At 38.2% G+C, this 20,656-nt stretch overlaps 1 protein-coding gene across 3 annotated transcripts in view; it reads right to left on the bottom strand.

Annotated features, from left to right (window-relative positions):
* Window positions 1-3,342: 3,342 nt before the first annotated feature.
* Window positions 3,343-20,656, bottom strand: part of LOC124167842 — a 31,340-nt gene continuing 14,026 nt past the window's right edge. For 2 of the 3 annotated variants that reach the window (XM_046545883.1, XM_046545884.1), the window contains exons 2-6: window positions 8,395-8,500; window positions 7,628-7,960; window positions 6,779-7,071; window positions 5,367-5,544; window positions 3,343-4,475 (exon numbers count right to left, since the gene is read on the bottom strand). In XM_046545883.1, the coding sequence (XP_046401839.1) occupies window positions 4,320-4,475; window positions 5,367-5,544; window positions 6,779-7,071; window positions 7,628-7,960; window positions 8,395-8,460 (1,026 nt within the window). In that variant the 5' untranslated portion in view covers window positions 8,461-8,500 and the 3' untranslated portion in view covers window positions 3,343-4,319. The remainder of the gene's footprint in view (window positions 4,476-5,366; window positions 5,545-6,778; window positions 7,072-7,627; window positions 7,961-8,394; window positions 8,501-20,656) is intronic. The other variant, XR_006866773.1, reaches the window with a different exon arrangement.

Here is a 20,656-nt window from a genome sequence, read left to right as displayed (position 1 = left end):
TGAGTATGGAACAGGTAAGGAAAGATGCAAAAGAGAAGAAAAACATAGGTGCTAATAGATTAGCTAATAGGAGAATTGAGTGGAGAGCTGCATCATGTGAATGATGACTTATAACAACCGAAATTAGATCTCATTCTAATTTACTTGGATCATTGCATGTCCTTTTATTGCATCACAGTCAAAATCAACGAGAATTATTATGAAAGGAATATACTATTACAAAGGAAGTCATACTATGTCAGAATATGTAGGAATCCACCTAGTATCCATCATGCAGGAGTATGGCACATTTATCAATGAAATTTATAAAACAACATGCCAATTTTTCAACTGTGATATTTATGTATAGTAAATACTAAATATGAAAAAATAGAGCAGTCAATCTTTAAATGTTCTTTCTACGGACAAAATGAGTGCTCTAGAATTCCAGGAATAATGATTTTTTAACAAACTCATTGGCCCAATCTGAAATTGTTACACAAAAACATGTGACCTCATGAAACTAAGAAAAGTCACTTAAGGAAATCTGTTTACTATAAAAATAAATCATGTGTGGTCATTCATAATCATTACTTCAGTCAAAATGACCATCTAGGTGTCAAGCGTTAAATACTACCCATTAAGTGGTGGCGGTGTGTTAAATCCATGATGCAATAAATCCTTAAATACATATTACTAATGAATAGGGTAGTTTCCTTCATCAAAGAAAACGAAAGGCATTGATTGCCATTCGTTACCCACCATTAGTGTATTCATAATATACAAATTATTTGGTTTTAGAAATACCGGTTTAGAAGAATGGCAATGGTCAATTTTTATCCTCATTTGAAAAAGGCCAGATTGGTGCCCATGCGATGCCACTCCACGTGATGTCACAGGGACCTAGTTTCTGTACGAGTAGATAGGAGTTTTACATCGCCTGAGATTACCAATGCATGCATGAGGCACAGGGCTCAGGGAAACAGATCTTAATAATCACCTATTAGAACTGGCTATGGCTGGAAAGTTTCCTTCGTTTGATAAGGTATTAATAATCCATAATTAGGCAAAGCGCTACCTGCTAGCAGGGTACTCTGCTACCTGCTAGCAGCCTGCATCAGCAGCCTGTGCCTAACGGTGCACATGTCCTCGCCCCCAGGTCACCTCACTTTGCGGCAATGGGAACCAGAATGACGTCACACTGGCTTTTCCCGGCATTCATACATAGGCATCGCGTTTTTGCATGCTTGAAAATTATTTTTATTAAAAACTTTTCATTTAATCGCAAAAAATAGATATAGTCATTTAAAAATCTAAAAGTGTGAAATGCGTACTCCAGGAGTAATAATTTTCGATTTGGGCGATTAAAAAATAAAAGGAAACCACCCTATTACAGTGTATATTATATTAATTTCCAGCATTATCATGGTGGTGAACACACTCTGCAATACACTAATTAAAGGCTCTCACCTTGAAAAGTAATCTAAAGTCACAAAAATATACCTCTTGAGGGATTCAGCAAGTTTTCCCTCTTCCAGCCATTGGTTATTTAGGGTGAAAATACTGTCCACAGCATGAACAATAGATGACAGTCAGGTACTTGAAAACTAGAATAGACATTCCTGTTTTCATTCTGTAGTAATCTTGCCTTTCAGTTACAATTCATAGTTAGAGGAAATTTTCTTTCAAGTTTTCCAATCACCTAATTGTGAGAATAAGAATTTTCCAAAACCAATTGAGAACAATGCTATTTGTAATGACACAACATTAAATGAAATTTAAATGTTTATTAACATTTTAGACAAATCACTAGCTCACCTTTCTTTAATACAAAGTATTAACATTGAGTACCTCACAGACATTAAGGCATGCACTGATTTACAAAGATGTACATAATTAAGGGTGGAGAAATCACCTGTTTTTACCTTTAGATTTCAGTCCAAATATAATCAAATTTTCCCCATTGAAACACACTACAGCTGAAATAAAAGGTATATCACAGACCTAAAACATTTGGTCATTCCTAATAAAAAAAACTGTGAATCATATACGTGCCACACAAACTGCCTTAAAGCCCTATAACCAATTAAAAATACTGTTCATAATATTAAATGAAGTACTGTGTACGAAGGAACATTTTATTCAGTCAAATTCATGTTTTCCCGACCAGTGAGGCATGTTGTGAAACGGAAAAGATGAACTGAAAACAAGGAAAATATTTAAAACGATTACCAAAAAACACTAGTGGTGTGGCTTACAAACTTCACAACAGCAGAATAAATGAGATAATTCACACAATTACTGCTAAAAATTCGAGTGATAACAAGGAAACACTTTTTAACACATGATTCTTACATGTTTCTAACAGAAACAAGTAGAAATACAAATATAAATATTTATAGAAAAAAAACATACAACATAAAACTATGTAATTGAAAATAGTACTTCCAAAAAAAGAAAAAAAAAGTATAGAAATAGAGAGAGAAAAGTAAAAAAAAAACAGTGGAGTACCTACCAAATGATAACTTGTAAATAATGAAACCTGCATGATATTTCAGTTTAAAAACTATAAATGAGAAAAGAAGAATAAGAAAGCCAAGTGTTTTGAATACAAGAGAGTTCATTTCCAAGTCTTCAAGATTTTGAAGCACTAATTTGAGCACTTAATTGAACCAATATATAGATTGTGAAAGCTTCATTTCGATGAATTCATTGAACTGAGAAGATAAATTTGTGACTTACAGAAACCCAGGCAACTTTTAATGAGAGCAAAAATGCCTAAGTATGATTCACTCTTGAAAAGCTACAAAACTGTCAAATTCAACTAACATATTGCAGATCTTCGTAAACATGGATTAACACAAACATTAACATCTATTGACCATATTTCACCTCAAGGGCGTACCCAGGATTAAAACTAGGGGGGGACAAGCCATGGTTGCTCAAGTTGTAGGTAAGATTTAAGATTGGAAAAGGGGGCAGCTGCCCCCTCCTGTCCCTCGCTGGGTACGCCCATGTTTCACTTACTTTTTGCTGGAAAAGTTCTCCACCACATTCTGATATTTATACCAAAATATCAAACACTGTTCCTTTATTCTATCATGATGCTTTCAGACAGATTCAATGATGGATCGATGAAATAGCTAATGTCTGTAAAGGCCGTTTTACACGGTACACGGCATTGCGCAGTCTGACGTACGTGTGAAGGCGCAATCAAAATTGCGTCGTGTAAAGCGGTGAATTGCTAGAACACATGCGAGAATGCGTGGATGCGAGACGGCAAAATAGCCCCTGTTCTAATTTCGTTCATGCATTCGCGCAATTCCACGCCATTTTAGAAATTAATGCAGCTCTAACCTGCGCAATTCCGTGTACCGTGTAAAACGGCCTTAAAGTATTGAATTAAATTGGCAAAAGCCACTTCAACGGGATTCAACAGTTGAAAAAACAATCTTATCAAACAGATAAATGAAAATACAATTCTTCTACTCGCCTAAACATTACCTTTGGATTCAGGAATAGAGAGTCTTGCAGCTTAAATCACCAGGGTTATACTACTGTGTACCTTGTAAAAATAGGCATCCCTTTCATATCCCAAAAAATCCCCACATAATGGAAAATGATACTTCAAACTTTTAATTTCTTCCCTTAAAAATAAAGTTGAAGCCATTGGGGAGGGGGAGGCATAAGGAGGTCAAAACACCTCTGAAATTTTTGGGTGAGCAACTTTAAGTGTACCCCCACCAACCTCAATCAACCCCATGGAATTTTTGAGTAGCATTAAATGCTACTCAGAGAAATATCATATAATACTTTTCAAGTTAATTTTTAAAAATGGATAAGGTTCATTGAATGAAAACCACTTATATGAAGGAATTGAAAATTTCAAAAACAATTTGACAACTAGTTTATACATACTGGATTTAGGCATCCATCTTAAAGATGTTTTAGTGATGCCATTCTAACTTAAATGCTTTCCCTAGATAGCTTCACATTAAAAGTAATGTTTACTAACCTTTTAGTTATGATAAATAATTTCTTTTCACAAAAGAAATTTTGGGATAAAATTATTCAGAAACATATAATCAATTTTTCCAGCAAAGAAATAAAATGAATGTTTATATTTTTCATTTCTAGCCATTTCTATAATTGTACCTGGTCTGAAATGAAGTAAATAAATATTAAAAGAAAAATGCAACAGAAGTAGATCCAGTCAACTATTCATAAAATACACTTAAAAAGACCACCAATTACCAAAAGTCTAGAAAAGTGATCCGGATGAAGATATTTGTGGTATGAAAGTGTTTATAAATGAGAAATGGGAATTGACTGTTAAAATATTAAACATTTTTGACTTTCACTTTTTCTTGGTTTTTCTCCTCGTCTGGAATGAGTCTAATTTTCTGTAAAAATGAAGTAACTTCGGCGATGTACTCATGAGGATGGTTGAGATAATGCGCTACATGTGCTGATTTCTCCCAGCATTTAGTATAAACCTGCAATAAAAGCAGAGTAATATATTATGAAAAACCAATCGTCAACTGATATTCAAAAACAACCATATAAATTTTGAAGAATGCTTAAATAATTCATCAGTACATACAAAACTTTTGATTTTACGCAAATGAATCTAACTTGAGAAGACAATAATAAAAAAATGGGACTCAAAATACATAATAAACTTAGACCTGATGGAACTGTGTCTTATGCGATGCAAGCAAAGTGTAGAATATTTTTTAACTTTATTTCTGGAATTGAACATATTGAAGAATTATGAAAAAGAGCAAAATCTTAAAACATAATATTATCCTCAAAGGTTGTTCTGAAATGAAAAGTCATATTCATCCATGGCAGTGAACTAATCAACAATAAAGATGTCTTGAGCACATTCCATTTTCATTAGTACTGACATTATGTATGCCTTCAGGGCTTGTACTTCTTGGCACAGGTCCAATAACAAATGACAAGAGTGACTTTATAATTACACTTGAGGTTTTTTAAAGATGCCCCAAGTTTTGACCAAATATCATCGTCATCATGCCATGACCATTATCACCTGCAATCACCAGATATGTGCTACATCAAAACCTAGGCTATCTAGCTGGTCACCAATTTACACAGAATTACGGTCACTCTTGACAATTAAACACCAAGCAAAGTCCCCCATTCTAATAGAGTTTCTGGGTCAAATTATGATTTTAAAATATATCTGATAGACTCAAGAGAATTCGAATACAAAGCCCACAAATGCTACCAAAATAATTCATATGTATTCCATTGGAATGATGTATCAATGATGATAATTTATGCTGACAGGGAATATGTAAGACACATAAAAAGAAGGAATACGTAGAAGACTTTGCATTATTAATGAAAAATGAGCACACCTGCATTCCAAGGTCTTTCCATTCCTTGTAAAGAGCTATGTTGGCGGTTGCTGTGCCTATGGGATCAGACTTTGAAAAAAGTAGCAGGGCAGGACTTCTGATAGCAGCACTATGAAACAGCTGGCTGGCTCTGATATGGTGCTGGGTGGCTTTCTCATAGAAAACCTTCATATGATACCTAAAAAAAGAAATCCACAGGTTTGTAATAACTAAAGTTAAAAAAAATTGATTTGCAAAAACGCACCCAAAATAAGGAGTAGAATTTCCTATTTTGGCAAAAATTTTCTTGCAAGTGGCTAGAAATTTGAAAATTAGGTTTTAAAATAATAATGAAGAACACAGACGTAGTCTATGGTTGGCATACTATGGAAACTGGTGATACATATATACCAGCATGGTAAAAAAGCATTGGTGTAAATAGGAATATGCTTTAGGGTGTGGGGGTCTGGTGAGGCGACCGCCCCCCATCCCAAGGCAACTCCGGGAAAATTTTTGAAAGATGACATGCCTGGAAATACGTTTAACATCATTTTGGCACTTAAAATTTGGGTTTAACTCGTAATTCCACGGGAAATCATCACAACACGGAAAACATTAGTACAATATTTTTTTCATTTCTCCCAGGCTTTGGGGGGATCTGACCCCCAAGTCTCCCTCCCATAGTTACGCCACTGGTAAAAAGCCTTCCACCTCCATTATACCTATATGGAATCACCTGCAAGTGCACATACAGACAATAATTACACAAAGGAAAAATCAGTTCAGAAGATTTGAAGTCAAATCCTGGGTAAGGTAAATCATTCTCCTCTAAGGACTTAACATGCACTAGCGGATGACTCCATAAATCCTCCGACTAGTCCAAGGTTTTTCCTTGAATAATTTATTATTTGACGTCAATTTTTTGCAGGGGATGGGTGGTATCTCTTGAACCCCCTCCGTTTACCCATAAGAAAGAGGAACAGAAATAGTAAAATCTCAATTGCATGAAATAAAATAATGACCTCACTTTTCCCGTGCTATCTCACTTAAAGTGATATAGTAATAAGGGAAACTTCTGCCATTAATGACTCAAGCAATGAAAAAAGCCTTTAAAAAAAATTTAACCACCAGCTTGTTAAGTAGCCAACTTAACTACCGTATTTGTCTGAACATAGTCCCCCCTTTTTTTCAAAAAATGCCCGTGGTAAAAGTAAAGGGGGGACTATATTCCTATGCATTTTTAAATTTTTTTCCAAAAACTGAGGCCTTAAAATTAGGGGGGGGGGACTATATTCGCAGAAATACGGTATTTGATTGTCACCATAAAGATCAACAGCATTAAGTTTTCACACTATTTTATAAAAAAAATCAAGGAAAAAAAACAACTTGAATTGTTAAAAATATGCATGCAAGAGTTAGAAAAGTGTACAAACTTGGCATAGCTTTCCAAGGCATTTTGGAGCATATTCTGATTTGGAAACAGGGCTTTAGACACCCCCCTCGGAAGTTCCGTGAATTCACAAGCACTGTCCCAGATGCAACCCTTAATTCTGGCAGCCAGAGCATCATATGGGGAGGGAGACGGTGAACCTCTTGCAATCCCAAGATCTGTCAGCCGCACCAAAACTTCACCCCAAATGTAGCCACCAACAGAGAATCCATGGATGACAAGCTGGTTATATTGTGGGTTAAGCTCAAGGAATGATACAATATCTGCAGCCACCACCTGAGGTAGAAAGTACAGAACATTATTTGAAGGCAACTAGATAAATTTAATGATAGCTACAAGGAAATAAAACAAATCACACACTCTCAACTTAGATGTAGGTTTCCATAAGGAAGAAAGAGGGCTTTGCAGAACAAGAAATGCGTATAGATATTGCATAATCGGGAAAGGGGAGAGGAGTAATTCTCACATGCAGTTCAAATATTCAGAAAATTGCACACACAAAAGATTTTACTCAAAGGTGTTAGAAAGACTCAGATATATTTTAATCAGGTACTTTTTTTCCTGCAGCACAGTTCTTCCACTAAGCCAATTGGAGGTTGATTAGGAGGCGATTCCATAAAGATATTGCCAATTAATGGAATTGAAAGGCTTTGTACTAGTGGCGTAACTATGGGGGGAATGGAGGGATAGATCCCCTCCCAATAGCCTCAGAGAAATAAAAATTACTACCACTTGTACAAAAAATAAACTAAATACAAGAACTGAGAAGTCTAAAAATGGGACAACATTCAGTGGATTGAGACTGGAAAATATGTAATAGAATAAACCTCACCTGTGAACCTTTCAGCGGCCAAAGGGTTTGACCTGGTGTAGTGCGCACTGACAGGACATCAAATCCATGGCCTAAATAATAGCTAGAGAACTTTTTAATGTGCTTAGGTTTGCTCATAAGCCATGGTAGGAGTACAACTAGTGGGGGACGGGACTTTGACTCGTGGACCAGCCTCAGCCTATTTTCTTTGCTTGTCTCCTGCTGTCCTTGCTTCTCTAAGCTAATGCCTTTGTCATTTGTTGAAAGCTCAAACCCAGGAATTGGACGAAGGACATGAATATGGCGAAATAATGGTCCCTGTAGTAGAGCCACATGCCCAGGAATGGTATGGTCCTGAAAATATAGAAAGAGAAATGAGAAATTAGCAAAGTTTCCAAAATGATTTCACAACATCCTCTTATATTACAGAAAGATATCACAAAAAAGTTTTTTAAAGTAGCCATATTTCTCAAGGTGGGGGGGAGGGTGGTTATTCCATACTCCTTACAATGCTGAAGACTTTGCTACTAAGGAGGTTGAGTATCCCCTACTCCCCGGCAGTATTTCATGGAAAATGCACGTATATGTTCTATACAAAACATTTAAAGCAATCTCCCTATTTATTTTAATAATAAAACTACATATAATCAATCGGTTCTTGCAAAGAAAAAAAATACTTGTGAATGCTAAAAACTAGACTTAAATCAAATATAGAACTTCGACCATAATTTTTAGTTTAATGTGATTAATTAATATTAAAGGCAAGCATGATAACTTATAGAACGTACCTTGGTTAAGTTTGGAATATTAGCGACAGTGCGATGAATGAAGCGAGCTGATCGCAGGAGCACCATCTTTTCTATGGCTTAGAGTGTCTCAAAGGTTTCAAAATTTCTGTAACAGATAAATATTACCATAAAATCAATAATCAATTAATAATCACAGAAGTGTTATCAGAGCTAATTCAAAAGTATTTTATAAATGTATTTTTTATTTGGGATGGAATTATTTTTTATTTGGAATGGGAAAATACCAAAACTCTATATTTAAAATACAAAATACAAGATACGTGTATTTGAAATACCAAATACAATTTAGAAATGTATTTCAAATATGTATGTATTTTAAATAATTTTTTTTAATACTCCCCAGCCCTGCCGGTAAATAACGGGGACATAGAGGGAGTGATACCCCAAGATTTTGGGAAATGCAGGACTCATCCGGGCATACCCGGGGGGGAAGGCCTTCCCCCCAGTAACAGTTTATCCTTTCAAATTATTATTACACGAAATAAACGCTGATATTAAAGCGAGATACCATGACAGAGCCACCCGCAAAATCACTGGAAAACGAAAAACTTCCAGAGAGGAAATATAATTTGCCTAGACCGACCTCTAACATAACTCTGTAAAGGAATAAGATGCGTTAAATTGGTAGTTCAAACGATTGAACCCCTGAGCGAATTCAGGAGATCTGGATTCGAATCCCGGTCAAGCCAAATGAGGTTTTTTTTCCTCAGTAGAATTTCCAAAAAATTTACTGCGTTTCGCCCCCTTCATTTTTTTAAACTCACAATCAATGGCTGAAAGATATGAATGAACATATGAAAAACATGTAGAGAATTTCAAAACTAAAATGCTAGTCCTTTCGGGGATCCTATCGATTGATATGAAACGGTGGCGAGTTATAAATGGATTATTGACTTTATCCCCCATTCACGCGACATAAATAATTCCAGTCAACAGGCAAACGGCTTCGATTTCCATTCGCGTGATTCAAAATGTGCTGGGCCAATTAGGATAGGTTTATTTCACTTTGAAGAGTTCTTACTGAGTGACACCAGTTGAAACACAATCGGTTAACCGAGATGTAAGATAAACTTAGGCTAAAAAATAAAATAAAAAAAAACAAAAAAGAGGTGCGCCAGAACGCTTCGAGAAGAACTACATCTACTAAATGTATCGCCTTAAAACCTCAATAGTTACGTCAACAATGAGTATTCGCCTCGATTCTCACTTCAAATTTCTTATCAAACGTCATGATTTCTTCACTTCAAAATAATCCCATACGATATATTTAACTCAGGCGATCCGACCGCCCGCCGCACAGTGGTCGGAAATCGGAAAAAGCAGGTGTAAATCACAAAATGGCTCCTATGACATAAAAACTTGAAACTACGCACGTTAATTCAAAAATGGCTAAACATTATGGAAATTTACCTGATTTGGCATTTTCTTATCCGTTACTGCGATAGAGAGGCTCAAACGTGAGCAAATGTCCATAAAAATGCCCGTCTTTATTTTTCTCTCAAAATCTTCCAAATTGTAGGGGGTGAAGTTAAAGGTGGATTCTTACGGAATAAAAACTACATAGCCTGTTACCTAGGTGTTTTTTCTTTTAATATCCGTAATCTTAAAGAATACCTTCGATAAATTCTAACCATGCATTTGCAAAATGGCGGACACTTTTTCATTTTACGTCATGATCATGGTCATGATCCTTGTAGACGGACGTATGTATATAAGGACCATGAATTTAATAAGAGTTTCAAATGGGTTTCCGGGAAAGGCACGCGAAGTAGCTTACATTACAGCATTGTTTGAAAATTTATCAAGGTATATTGTATATATGCAATCACCTTTGTAATAAGTTAGTGACGCCGGAAATTAAATTGATTTTTCGTTCGCGCGGCAAGGTTCGTCTCCACGCGTCGGGAGCTGGATTAGCCGCGACACGGTAAGGATATTAAAATTTTATGGATTTTAAAGCTCACGATTCACCGCTTTTAGGATTGCTGCAAGACACCGATCCTCAAATGGTATGTGTCGATGACAACGGAGCCAGTATTTGCACCCGTTAGGTGGTATCTTCGTTTTTTGGGTTGGAATTGAATAAATGTGCGTTATAAAACGGGGAAAAATTTAATTTCCAGGCTATTTTTCCACCAATGAACAATGTCTCCTAACGGCTGCTAAAATCGATTCCCACCTTATAATATACCGAAAAAGTTTACTGTATCATAGCCAAGGTTAAGCGGCACATTCGGACGTCGTGATGGCCTGCAGCAACGCCTTTCGCCAAAGTGGTGAGCCACCTTAAAAGTTCATTTTTTATTACTTCGACGCTCATAAAATACCCTTTCTAGTCACCACTTCTAGACCCTCGGATAGAAGAAAACCTGAGGTTAAAAATGATGATAATTATCGTTATTTACCTAGCAGCCTTCACCACAATTTTCTATCCTGCAAGAGAGTCAACGAGAAATGTTTGCAGGGTCGAATATTCAGCCACCACATCCTTGGAAACGAGGCTATAGAGAATTTTTACTTTTTGTTTAGACACGGAGCTTGTCAGCTTCATATTATTGGTGTACGGTGGTATGGTGTTTGGAGAAGGCGACTGACAGCTTAGGTAATTTGCGCCATGAGGGAAGGGTATGGATGGAAGGGTGGAGAGAAACCCGGCGTCGGCATTAGCCTGCTCTTTACCAAAGGCGGCAAGGAGACCACAGCTTAACGTCCCATCCGACGGACGGAGTGTTGTGCTTTAATTGTCCTCCACATAGAATTCAAGCAGGGATCAGATAGTCTCTGAAAATTCTCTGCTACCGCCGGGATTTGAACCCGTGCCCACGGTGTGGGAAGTCAATACTCTAGCCACCACACCAACCCGATCCCCCCTCATATTATTGGACAAAAATTCGAAAATTAATACTCAATAAAGGTAGCGGACAGCGTAAGCGATAAACTGTAATTATTACCCTTCCATACACAATAAAAACAGTTTTAGGTAGGGAAGATTATCTCATTCGTCCTTCGACTGATCTAAATGCAAACTACCTCAACAATCTAAATGAAACATGGACGGACACATGCTTGTTTCGACATTGTCCGTCATACAAAATAATTTATATCACTTTGCCCTGAGCTGCTCTGTGTACGGGAATATGGCAAGTATGTCATCATTTTCTGTTCGTCAGACGCACGCATAGCTTACAGGATAATTTTGATCTTCCCTTGTATAATACGCATTTTGCATTCAGAGGTCAGCATTTGCCCAAGAATCGGTCATCCATTCGCAAGCGCACGGAAAAATATCGGCCAAATGAGAAGGATGCCCATGAATGATGGCACTAGCAGGTACGCATTATCACTTGCACCTACGTGACATTCGATGCCAGTGATGATTTTGAGTTTCGACTCAACGTTTCAATAATGAAATGATCGTGAAGATAAAATAATAATGGTAGATGCAAGTATGATTTAAACATTCAGAAGATCCACTGAGGATGAAGAGCAAGTCGCTTTTCGAAACGTCGGGAGACATGGAGCAAATACCCGGTGGAAAACCCGAGCAACCTCTCTCCGGTAGATACAAATGTGAACGACAGTCAAACAAAGCTTGATAATCTAAACACCTGGCGGCTGAGTTTCCAGCCACCGAGTGCGTCTACCGCGGATAGTGGGTAAACCTCTAGATGTAGAGGTTAGCTGCGATATCAGTGAGTTTACTTGTCCAATAAGCAGTCGTGAACAAAAAGCTGCGGCATTCCGGGGTGGTATGGGTCTATCCCTGGTTAGAGGGTCTAAGATAGGCCATCTAAATGATACGTTAAGCCTGTGTAAATGCAGTGGATTGGCGACGGGGGGCCGCCAACAATTATGCCTCCCATCACCCTGGCGAGAGGGCAGCAGTGAGTGTGTTGGAGACCACGGTGGTCAGTACAGCGACACTCATTTCACTGCAGCCGTGGTAACATTTACTTACAACAACGACTGTAGTATTGCGATGTGGAATGCACGCAAACATACTGTTTAAGAATCACTTGCTAAGAAAATATTGATGGAAAATGCCAGGAGACAAAAGAAGATATAAACTAGACTATAGTTTAGTAAATCAGGGCTATAGGAATCACATAAAGAACATGTTAAAGCAACCCAGGGGCAGATATCGACAGTGATCATGACCTGTTAATGATGAAATGCAATCTGAAATTAAAGAAGTCAGCGAAAAACTCATGGCAATTAGAAAAATTAAGCAATTAGAAAAATTAAGGAGCCAAAAAATCAACCCGCCTTTAAAGAAGTAGGTAGTGGAGAGTAATATAGGATTCGATCAAACTGATAAATCAGTGGAGAATAGCTGGAAACACATCAAAAGTGGGCTTCAGGAGACCGCTAGAGAATTTCTTGGGAGGAGAATATTTGTCAAGGAAAAGCCATGGATCACGGATTAGGTCCTAGACCTCAATGAAGAACGGAGAAAGTATAAAAATGCGAAAAGTGAGGAAGGACGGGATTGGTATAATAGAATAAGGAACGAGATTTGTCGCACAGCAAGGAAAGCTGGAGAAGCGTGGATGATGAACCTACGTGAGGATGTGCAAAATAGCCTCGTACAAGGGAAAGTGGAAGCGTCCTTTAGAATAGAGAGGAAACATTTCAAGGAACGGAGTAGAAGATGTAACTCCATGAGGGACAAGTATGGAAATATTTTGATTGAAAACGAAGACAAAGTCGAGTTTCTCCATGAATGCGTGCCTTGGACGTTGACAGAAGCAGATTAGTCAAGAGTGGAAGCATTCGAAATGTGGTGCTACCGAAGAATCGTGAAGGTAAAATGGATCGACTGTGTAAGTAATGATGAAGTATGTACTAAGAAGAGAGGGAGAAAAGAGAAGTCTTCTAAAAACCTCAAAAAGAAGACGGGACAACTTAGTTGGCCATATTGTGAGGCATGATTGCCTGATGAAAACAGTCATAGAGGGACAAATGGAAGGGAAGAAGGGCAAGGGACGGCCCCGAGTGATTTACATAGGACAGGTTATAATGGACTTAAAATAGAAGAAATACGTCAAAATTAAAAGACTAGCGGATAGGAGAGAGAAATGGAGAGCTGCGTCAAAACAATCTTAGGATTGTTGACCAATAATAATGAAGAAACTAAACACAAGTTTATATCCGTGCATAAAACGCAACCAGTTTCTTAACGGATCTCCGAGAAGAAAAACACATGCTTTGGTAGCCATGCATAAAACGCATACAACATTTAACGACTTTTCGTGAAAAAACCGTACTACACACAGACAAATTAAGGCATTTGAACGCCGATGTCTTCTCAATACATCTCTCAAGTTCCATGACGGACGTATTATCTGAGAAGAAGAGATGTTGCTTCCCGCGCTCTCACAGGAGCCTAAAATGAGAATATACTTTTTTTAAATGCATTTCCCGACCAGTATCTGAATACGGGATTGTAACGTGAAAATGCACCAGAATCAGCGTCTTTCTCACTCGTTATCGAGAATTATAAGTGCTTTAAATTATAAACACTGCAATTAAAACAGGACAAAATTTTACCACTTGCAAAACATATCAGCTGTTATAAGAATCATTCTCATAAATATAAATATTAAATTACTTTTGATAAGCCTTCGTGGATCAGAAGTATTATCCTTCAACTTTCTTCATTATTCTTTGAAAATTTCCACATTTTTATGTCGATTGGCCAGAATGACATTCACTGCATTGAGTAATTTCTCTTTTACCAAAAAGTCGTACTAGTGCCCATGGGAATAAGGTTCACTTTTGCCAGCGCCAATAAAAAGAAAGCCATATTTAAAAAAATAGTCTAAGTGAAACTTTCACATGAAATAGAAAGCCCTCAATGTTGCAACGCAATACTTTTGGGAACCCTGAAAAATTATGGGATAGATGCTTTTGAATGTGGGCTCCATATAACAGAAGAATTTTTAGAATCAGTAGGGTGTCAAGTACCACAAATGGAGAAGTCCTGAGAAGAATGGTAAAGAATGAAGAAATACATAAAACAATAGAAGTAAGAAAATTACGATATATACGACGCAAAAAAGAGGAATGATGAAATTTGGGGTTGGAGAACGAGGGGAATAAGACGTCTTGGCTGGAGAATTTAAAACTACGGTACAACTGCACTAGCATAGAACTCTTCCGGTCAGCCCAATCATGACATAGGATCGCCATGATGACAGCCAACCTTCTAAGAGGAAACGGCACATAAAGAAGAAAAAAATGCTTAGGGCACAAATCCCCACTCAACCGACTCCTTAGTCTCATTCCGACCTCCATCAGAGTCAGACACGCAACCTGGAGGGGGGCCTCAAACCCCCTCCACCCCGAAATGTATTCCCCTTGAGGCGACTGCCCGTCACACATCCCCTTAGAAGGCCCGGAGACACATATCCTCTGACTTTCTCTACACCATTCAAATTTGTGGACTTCGATCAGGGATTTGGATACGACATTTTATCCAAGTCGGTTAATATTAAATATTACCACCCTCAAGTGTAATTTTTTTCGAAAAATATGAAGGATTTAGAAAACTAAAAACCCACGAAGACCAAGTCGCAATAAATACGGTCGTTTCGGAAAATTAAATATCAATTTTGAATTATATAAAAACTTAAGGCCTTCAAATATTTCAGCCAGCACTCCTTAGACTACAAGTAAAAACAATGAGTGCGGGAAGGTAAAGTTTGACAGAAATGTAACCGAGGACCTCAACACGCCAGAGCCTATGGTATTAGATTATGAGTTTCTCTTCCATTAGCTTAGATTGCCATACAATACGGGCTTCCTTCTACAAAGGAATCTCAATCAAGATGGCGACACCTTGGATGAGCAGTTTTTGATGATGCTGCAAAATAAATACGAAAACCATGACGAATGGGTCGAAGACTCTGAAGGTGACCTTGCGGGACTTTTACAAGCACGGCAGAACGATGTCCAGTTAGACTCCGTAAAGCCACACAAAAACGAAACCACTATACGCGTCGCGTCGTACCCATGATACAGTGAAAACTTTCGCGTTTTCTCTCACGATCTCTCCACTATAATGCATTATTATGATAAACGACTAGTTCTACTAAAAATAATTTTTACCTGTTGATGAACCGGAGTTATCAATTTATAATATTTTTTTTTACAGATAAACGACCGTACCTTGAGCAGAACAAAGAATAAAGCAGCGTAATTTCCAACGCGGGAAAATACCTCGTTGCTACATGATGCGATCCTCGAACTATCTTTATTGAAGCCGATCAACGACTCAATACCCCTAGCCACAATTTCGATTATACTCTTAATGGACGACCGACCTCAAATTACAACAAAATTTTCACGTCGGCGACGCAGTTAGCTATGCTGATATGAATAATCCCAGATAGCAAAAACTGAGCACAATTTTTAAGTCAAAAACCGAAAGAACTAGTTGTACTGACATGATAATCTAAATATTTGATCGTTGGATCATTCTTCCTCATAGAATGGTCCTCCAAGATCGTTAGAACATTAATTGCTTATGCTTGGTTTCGCTAATAGTAGGACCCGCCCGCCTTAGTGACGGTGCGGGATTCCTCGTCCGTTCCCTTCCTTCCCTATCCCCTCCCAGGAGGCGTCGTCGGGCTCCTATCGCGGCGGCGCCTCCTTCCTTGTTCATTTCCGTCCTTCCCCTTCTGGGTGCAGAGGAGAAAAGCTCGCGCTTACAGTCCCTGCCCCAGGAGTGTAACGTTGCGAGCCCGCCCTGGAGTCTCGTTTCCACACTGTACAGACATGATAGCTTTTAATGAAAGTCTTAGTAATTCCAGTACATGACCTCGACAATCAGAACGACTTCACGAATGCTTACACACGGAGAAGAGAGATATGAAATATTTAAGACATGCACATTCCAACGGCGATGATAATGGAGGCGAAAACACAAGTGTGTAATTACTAGACCGTCTAGGATATCAGACCAAGCCGAAACAGGCTGATACTAGCAAAATTTCCGACCAGCTGAATTGATGCACGCGGCATCTAAAGCATCAAGCACTCCAAAAGTGAGGTTATTGGCTCATATACATAGTAATTTTTTTTGATGATGCAGTACACACGGTTCCTGAAATTGAGTGAATGTGGCCTGAAATCGCCTGAGAAGAACTATAAGCGATACGTGAACAATTATTTCACTTAATTCTATACAAAGGTGTATGCCTTGATTAATGAGAGACATTCTCCACTGTAGACTCTATTCATGGAGTAGTAATAAAATTTTCATAAATTGGATTTAATAAAATCCCATATTTAAGTGCCACAAATTAAGAATGAGTTTACCACTAAAGCATTTCCGAAAAATAAAGTTCCCACGAAGGTCATAATACGCAGAAACACACAAACAATTCGTTTTTGAGGACTTCGAACACAGTTCTTGGAGGATCAAATCTGAGATGAGCGAGCCTAAGTCACTTCTTGCACCCAGAATAATTTTCAACTGCGTTAATTTTAGGACAAATTCTTTTATTAAATCTTTATAAAATATATCAGTGTTAAGTAATATTTCATGTTTTCCCGACGAATTGCAGTGATTAACTCTTGTTGGGCTCTACACCAGTTACATCAGTTAAGCGACTTGAGTGCTTTAGGCAGCACTAAGTCACTCACCCGGTGTTGAGCCCGAGAAGAGTTCATCACTCTATCGCAGCTGATTACAAGCACACTTATAACAATTTGATGTCCAATATAGACATTGTGGTCAACAAAAATTAGAAAATATTTTGACCGCCGTAGAGGGCTTCCGTTATTCCAAAGAATATTCCAGGCAGGGGTGTCATGGTGCCGGAACGCCGTTCCGGCACTGGCTAACAAAAGACATAATAGTAAAATAACATTTTTATCGATTTTGGTGCCTCAAAATTTGTAATATATATATTCGTAACCAAAACAAAAAACGGTAATGAAATATAAATAATAACTTGTAATAATAAAACACACAGAGAAATATTCAACTTCTAAAAACAGTTAAGGAAAGTGCGTTCCGGCACTGCCAAGTTTGCCATGACGTCACTGATTCCAGGTTGATAATCATCACTACCTTTCTTTGATCCGTTTTTTATCCACATTTTGTTGTTGTTACATATTATTTTTCAATACTTATTGATTCGCATACTTCGTTCCGTTCGTTAAAGAGAAGAAAATCTAAATGAACTGGCGTAAAAATTCGATAACAACATAGTAAGTCAGTGGCAAAAAATCTCGTGTAGAATTCCAGGAGCGGATGAAGCCCACTAATTTTTTTATACAAGGGGATATCACACCTAAAAAGCGGACTATAATTGGAAAGGTGCAAAGAGGGTCGATGAATAACAACAGAGGAAAACAAGTAGGGATTTAGATAACGAGACAAAAAGAAAAGCAAGGATCAGTAAAAGTAGAATAATGGCAGAGGAAGTAGATAATGATATAGAAATAGATTAGACATGATGATAAGCTCAAAAAGAAAGGATTAGTGTGAAAGATCGTTGACGAATCGTTATTTTGACTAAGAGGACAAGTCAACTAAGGAGAAAGAAAAGACCACGCAACCCGGCAAGATAAAGTGGGGGCAAACAGCCCAAAATTAACGACAGTGCAAGAAAGATATCAGCCAAACGGGAAATTTTCCAAGATAGGTGGAATGCCTACTCGCTGAATGCACTATCGTTAGAGTGTTTAAAGCCCAGCTATTCGAAATGTTAGAATTCTTGGAACACGGGGAAAGGTATATGTAGAAGTTATTGGAGGCGCACTGAGTGTCTCTCAGCCCATTGTGCCATCAAGCCCCTCGTAAATACATGCATAACATTCTAAAGTACAGTTGCGTTCTGCAAGCAATGCAATTATTTTTTTAAGAAATTTATTGAAAATATTTATTAGAAATATTTTCAAAGTACTTTGTTCTTCAAAGTACTGCCCTTGAGCTTCTACAAACTATATTTTCCAGCGACGCTGCCATGACCGGTACGTGCCCAGGAGGGTTTCTTCGGGGACCTTTCGCAAGGTCATCGTCACGACTGATTGTGTCCCTTTTATTGATGAATTATGGGCTCATTTCAGGGCAGTCGTAATCTGAGATAACAAAAAGAAATCTATTTGGGCGACTTCAGGACTGTGGAGGGGTTGCGGCAGCGTTTAAACCTCGTGTATTTCCAGGAACTCGCGGACTCGTCGCGCGTTTGACAAGGCGATATGTCGAGATGGATTTGCCAGGTAGCAAAGATGTCTTTTCCCGTTTTAACCCTTTTTCGGAGTATTTCCAGCACGCACATGTTATGGGAAACATTAAGTGTCTATCCTAGAGAAAAAATTATTCACAGACCACTCCTTTGCTATCTTAAAAGTCAATGAACACTGATTTCACTTTTGATTAGTTCATTCTTGCCATTTTGGGCATTCACCTCTTTCCGGCCCTTCTTAAAGGCTTTAACCATCTCAAAATTTGTGAGAAGGACAGAGTAGAGTCCTCGTAAGCCTCACGAATCATTTTGTTAATCTCCTAGAGAGATTTTTTCAGTTAAGCACTAAACTTAAACTTTGCTCGATTGACGATTCGATTTTCTTCGTGACACAGTCGGCGCACAGAGGTTTCCAATAACTGTCATCCTGCCCCTTCCACTGCTTGGAGAGCACTCAAACTGGTTTCATGTCAAAGCTTAGCATTGACCCCATCTAATCCAAGTGGTTTGATACCATTCCAAAAACTAGGAGCGGCGCAGAAAGTTCAATTGCATTACTTTCGGAACGCACCCTGTAAAATGCAAGCATGAAATTGCATTCATACGGTAATATTTGAAAGAACCCGATGAAAATTTCCCACACAGGTAAGAAAGTAAAGGAAATTTTTGGGCATACTGGCTCGCTATGGCGAAAGACTGGCTCGCTAGCTGTAAGACTGGCTTGACGAGTTTTGTGAGTAATTAGTATTGATAAACCGCAAAGAGATAACGTCATCGGACAGTGATTAAGCATTGAGTAACATCACCATTAATCATGGTACCTCCCACTCCAGCCTACGCGCTAAGTACATATTCAGCTGTGACAATAGATGCTTAAATCCACAGTGGTGAATCAATCGCATAATAGATTCTACGAAACCCACGGTGTAATCCTGGGCAATATTCAGCTCTCTTTCGAAAGGCTTGCGTTCCCTGCCTAACGACTCTTTCACTTGGTCATTCTAGAGTCTTTGCAGGATTTATTTTTCTCCGGAACGAAGTATTTTTCTCATCAACACGTGCGTGAATTATAATCCATAGGAAGAGAAAAAAAGGCTTATTTCTTACAGAATTATAACCAGAAAACTGCGGTCGAGCTGGTCATATGTTAGGGAAGTTCAATGTAAACGATGTACCGTATGTTCGCTGAGAAACGACAATGGAGATGTGTTGACAAGCAGTTACGATAAAGCCAATTTATTAAATTCCTACTTTAAGAGCGTGTTCACGGAGCCTTCCGAAAACTCACCCGAGACCGATGACAATCCCTGTATACATAAGATGCCAGCTATTGACATTAGTACGCTCGGAATAGAAAATATATTGAAATCGCTTAGTCCAAATAAATCACCTGGTCCAGAAGAAATCCCTTCTCGCGTATATAAAGAACTAGCCTCAGAAATTGCCCATTACTTGCAGTTAATATTCAGTAAATCCATCAAGCAACACGAAGTACCTAATGACTGGAAAATCGCTAATGTAACGCCAATATTTAAAAGTGGAGACAAGGAACAGCCATCTAATTACAGGCCGATATCTTTAACGTCCATCTCTTGCAAAGTCCTTGAACACATCGTAGTCAGCTCGGTAATGAAACACCTAGACGCGCAAAACTTATTAATGGGAACTCAACATGGATTCAGGAAAAGCAGATCGTGCGAAACTCAGTTAGCGCTTTTCGCCCACGATATTTTAGTCTCCGGGGAAGACAACATTCCAGTAGACGCGATTTTTCTTGATTTCAAAAAGGCATTTGATAAAGTACCCCACGGAAAGTTAATAATAAAACTGAAATCTTATGGGCTAGACGAAGATGTCATTTCCTGGATTAGAGAGTTTTTGAGCGACCGCGTCCAAAGAGTAGTATTAGACGGTGCGGTCTCCAATGAGGTTAGAGTCACTTCTGGCGTTCCTCAGGGTAGTGTCATTGGCCCACTCCTATTCCTTCTTTATATAAACGACATTGGCGAAGTAGTGCAGAGTAAGTTACGATTATTTGCAGA

The sequence above is a fragment of the Ischnura elegans genome, chromosome 11 (assembly GCF_921293095.1).
Source record: "Ischnura elegans chromosome 11, ioIscEleg1.1, whole genome shotgun sequence".
NCBI lineage: Eukaryota > Metazoa > Arthropoda > Insecta > Odonata > Coenagrionidae > Ischnura > Ischnura elegans.
Note: the sequence above shows the minus strand (reverse complement) of the source record. Positions and strands in the feature narration are given on the sequence as shown.